The 3977-nt window shown below is 63.7% G+C and overlaps 1 protein-coding gene across 1 annotated transcript in view; it reads left to right on the top strand.

Annotated features, from left to right (window-relative positions):
• RNF44 (ring finger protein 44) overlaps positions 1-3977 on the top strand; it is a gene marked incomplete in the record, with an annotated part of 12355 nt that overhangs the window by 4657 nt on the left and 3721 nt on the right. The window contains 4 exon segments of the mRNA XM_027775933.1: positions 2453-2603; positions 2786-2975; positions 3333-3500; positions 3897-3977. Of these exon segments, the coding sequence (XP_027631734.1) occupies positions 2497-2603; positions 2786-2975; positions 3333-3500; positions 3897-3977 (546 nt within the window).

Genomic DNA, 3977 nt, shown 5'->3' on the forward strand with positions numbered 1-3977 from the left:
TTTTTTTTTTTAGTTTGGTAGAGGGTATGTGCGCTTGCCAGAGGAAGAGATAGAAAGAGAAGGTACCCCCCATGGGGGATGGTCACACTTCCGTCCCTCCCCTGCCATCTCTTTCTCCTTTTGAGATTTTGGGTACACATGCACATGTGCCCAGCGTTTTACGAGCTGCTGGGTCTGGGACTGGAACCACACAGCCAGCCATGTGCAGTCCAGCCGCCTGACCCACCACGCCACCCGCTTGACACGTCTCATTTTCTGCCAGTGGTCACCGAGTGAGTTCAGACCTCACAAATCATGCCCACTGCTTCGATGTAGTTCGTGATGGCATGGGGACGTACCCTGGGCTGTCCCCATGGTGCAGGTGAGGGAGTGGAGGCCTGGTGAGAGGAAACAGTGCCAGTATTCAGCCAGGGCTCTGGCCAGAAGTTGAGGGTATCCTGTGTGCGACTGTGTGGCTCGATGCTACCCCTTTGGCACCATCACCCACAGCTGGGGGCCTCCTGCCATCGTCCCTTCCTGAGGATCAGGTGCCTGCGTATGGCACTGGCCGCAGAGCAGATGCCCAGGGCCTGTCCTCTTCAGAGTCAGCACCGTGGGGCTGCTGGCCCGGCTCTCACTCACTGGTGCACAGTCAGACTGTCTGGTCGTGTGCAGCACGCTCACAGCTCCGGCCTCAGACCTCACCTCTCCGGACCCTTGTCTCCTAGGGTTGCTGCAGAGTCTCGTTGGGTTTGCACGTGGGAAATTGTAGTTCCTTCCCGGCAGAGCGGTGGGCTCCCAGGCTCTGCGGTCCGCTAGCGCCGGGATTCCCGCTGGCTATGCTGGGGTCTGGTGAAGATCTAAGGTGTTCCTTATTCTCTCACTCCAGAGATCCCGCTCCAGGGAGCTGGGCTGGGCTGGAGTCTGTGCTTTCTGTTATTGGAGGTGGGCTCCGAGTCTCCCTTGGCTCTCGTTTGCCTGGCTGGATTGACGGCAGGAATTCGTGGACATGGGAGTGTAGAGGTGGCCATGTCAGCGGTCATAGGCCGGTCACCTGTGGTGGCCTGCTGCGGGTCTGGGTGCGCGTGCTCCAGGAGGGCCGCCAGACCAGATTGTCCACTTCTCTTTCCTCTGTGAGAGGCCAGATTTTTTTGTAATCCGCCAATTTTTGTTTGCTTGTGTATGTATTTATCTCGCTTTTTTGCTATCGGACGGGTGCCTGTGCCTGGGGGCAGATGATGAGAAGCCGCCCCCCGGAGGTGGCCAAGCAGCAGTCCCTTCTCCATTCTCTTGGGATTTGGGGCAAACACATGCACCCCTGGCGTGATTTATTTAAGCCTTCAGGTCCAGGACCGAACAGCGAAGTGGGCCCTGTGGGACCCAGCACCCTAACCTCTACGCTCTTGCTGGCCTGTAATTCCCAGTGTTTCAGCATGGCACCAACCTCGCTGCCACGCTGGGGGCCTTGAGTTTGTGCCATCTGCCACTCCGGGCCTGCCCTGTGCTGGACACAGGTGGTCACTGCCCTCCCTTCCCTTGCCAAGGCCAGTGCCTTTCAGGGGAGGCGTGCGAGTCCTCCCCCGCGTCCTGGCTGTGTGGCCCCTCCGGGCTCCGCCTGTAAGCCGGAGCAGGCCCTCCGTGTGCAGCTCCTGCAGCTCCTTGGAGTTGGCCGAACTCGGCAGGCCAGGGGATGGCTCTGGCTACTCTGGGCTGGGGAGGAGAAAGAGGTGGCTCCATCCCATGCTCACAGGGGGTCCATTAGAGGCCTGCCCTGGGGCAGGATCAGCACGGCTGATGTGCACTCCAGCTATGCAGGCCTTGCTGGGCTCCAGTGCTTCCCTGCCGGGGCCTCCTCCCGAGGTGTGGGGGTGAACTTGGCCCCCACTCACCCCCATCTGGATCCCCAACTCAGACCTGAGGGGGTAGACCCTCCCCAGCCCATTCTTCCTACTCAGCTTCCTCTCTCAGATCCTTGCTTCCCTTTTCTCTAAGCGGGCTCCACCTCTCATGCTGGGGGCCGTGGGGGGCCCCAGAGCAAGGGCCTTGGCTGCCTGCCAGACCTTGCAGTCTGCAGTGACCAGCTTCCTGCAGAGCTGGGGCCACCCTCACGGCAAGGTGCAGGGGGAGAGGCGGACTGCAGCCAGCCCACCCGGGGCACTCTGGCAAGTGCTTTCCTAAAAGCTCCCCAGCCTGCGTTTTCTCTGTAAGATGGGATGGCAGTGCCTCCCTGGAGTAGTCGCACCGTGGGAACAGGTAAGGGAGAAGAGGTCGGTCTCACCTGGGACTGGACGTCCCCAAGGGCAGGAGCCAGGTGGCCTCGTAGCTGGCAGTCACAGAGAACTGGGCTCCTGGCCCCTGGCTGCCTGGAGGCCAGTCGTAGTCCCTGGCTTGGGACAGAAGGAGGTCCTGGCCCCTGGTAGGGTGAGTGACTGCTGTCTCCATGCATCAGCTCCCTTGTCTACTTGCCTCCTAGGGTTGTGAGCCCCGGCCCAGCCCCGCCACCCCCCTGTGCCCCCGATGCGACCATGGGCTCTGGCAGTGACTAGGTGGCCACCAACTGCGCCCGTGGGTCAGCGGCGAATCTCTGCAGGACCTGGCAGCGCGTCAGGCCAGCTCTGGGGAAGGTAGGAGGACCTCCCAGCCCTGGTGCTGGGCTGTCCGCCTGGCGGGGGCCCTGGGGACCTGGAGGGCAGGGCAGGGGCCCTGAGCTGTCTGCTCCCCAGTGGGCTAGTACCCCGGCTTCTCTCCCTGCTCTGTGAACAAGCAGCCCCCTCAGCCCTCCCGGGGCCTCCTCTCTGTGGCGCAGCCCCGTTCGCCAGAGCGCCCCAGCCCGCCCGCCTGCCCAGGATGCGCGCTTACCCTCCCAGCAGCCGCCACCCCGACCACCACACCTCCCCGGAGAGGAGCGCCGCGCCTCGGCTCCTGCCGGCGGGAGCCCCCGAATGCTGCGCCCAGCCGCCCAGCAGAGCCCGCTCATGGTTGACCTGCACGAGCAGGTAGGCAGCCACCCTCCCAGCCCGGCCCAGAGCTCCAGCAGACTCGGTCTGGCTTATACCTGTGAGGGAGGCACTGTCAGTCCTGTGCCCTCCACAGGTAGCCTGAGGCCCAGAGAGGAGGAGGGCCTTCCCTGGGGCTACACAGCAAAGACTGGCCAAGCTGGGGTGCCCCTCCCGTTGCAGAAGGGTCTTCTCTGCCCTGGGGGCCCTGGGGACCTTGGGGCAGGGGTCAGTTTGTGCCTAGGTGGGCCTGGCTGGAGAGGGACAGGAGGCTGGCCGGGCCTGGCAAGGCTTGCCGAGGGTACCTGTATGGCAGGCTCCCTCCCTGCAGTGACCTGGCTTTCCCTCCACCCACAGGTGCACCAGGGACCCGTCCCTCTGTCCTACACGGTCACCACAGTGACGACCCAAGGCTTCCCCTTGCCTACAGGCCAGCACATCCCTGGCTGCAGTGCCCAGCAGCTCCCAGCATGCTCCGTGATGTTCAGCGGGCAGCACTACCCCCTCTGCTGCCTCCCACCCCCGGTGAGCGTGTGTGCCCACCTCCTATCCACCCGGCCACAAGCCCCCGGCCCGCAACTCTCCATCCGGCAGGACAGTGCAGCAGGCCCAGGGACCCCCGAGTCAGGCCAGCTGAGCTAAGGCCACAGCCCTCCCCAAAGTACTTTGTGTTCACACATGGGGCGGTGCATTTGGGGCTCGGGGAGCTTCCTGCTTCCCAGTACCTGCCTGCCAGGTTGAGGCTGCGGGACTGTAGAGGACAGTGTCTGACTCAGGTGCCCGAGGGCAGGAATGGGCTTCCAGGGCTTTCTCGTGCAGAGCTGGGGCTCCTGGGTCCATGCGCAGTGGGGCCCTTTCGCTGGGTGCAAGGGTGGCCACACAGGCCCAGCCCAGAGCCCAGAAGAGCGCCTCCCTCAGCAGCTGATCCAGGCGTGCACCCTGCAGCAGCTCCCGGCGCCCTTCCAGGCCTACCCCCACCTCCTCTCCAGTGACCACTACATC

Source organism: Tupaia chinensis, unplaced genomic scaffold (genome assembly GCF_000334495.1).
Source record: "Tupaia chinensis unplaced genomic scaffold, TupChi_1.0 Scaffold000612_1, whole genome shotgun sequence".
NCBI lineage: Eukaryota > Metazoa > Chordata > Mammalia > Scandentia > Tupaiidae > Tupaia > Tupaia belangeri.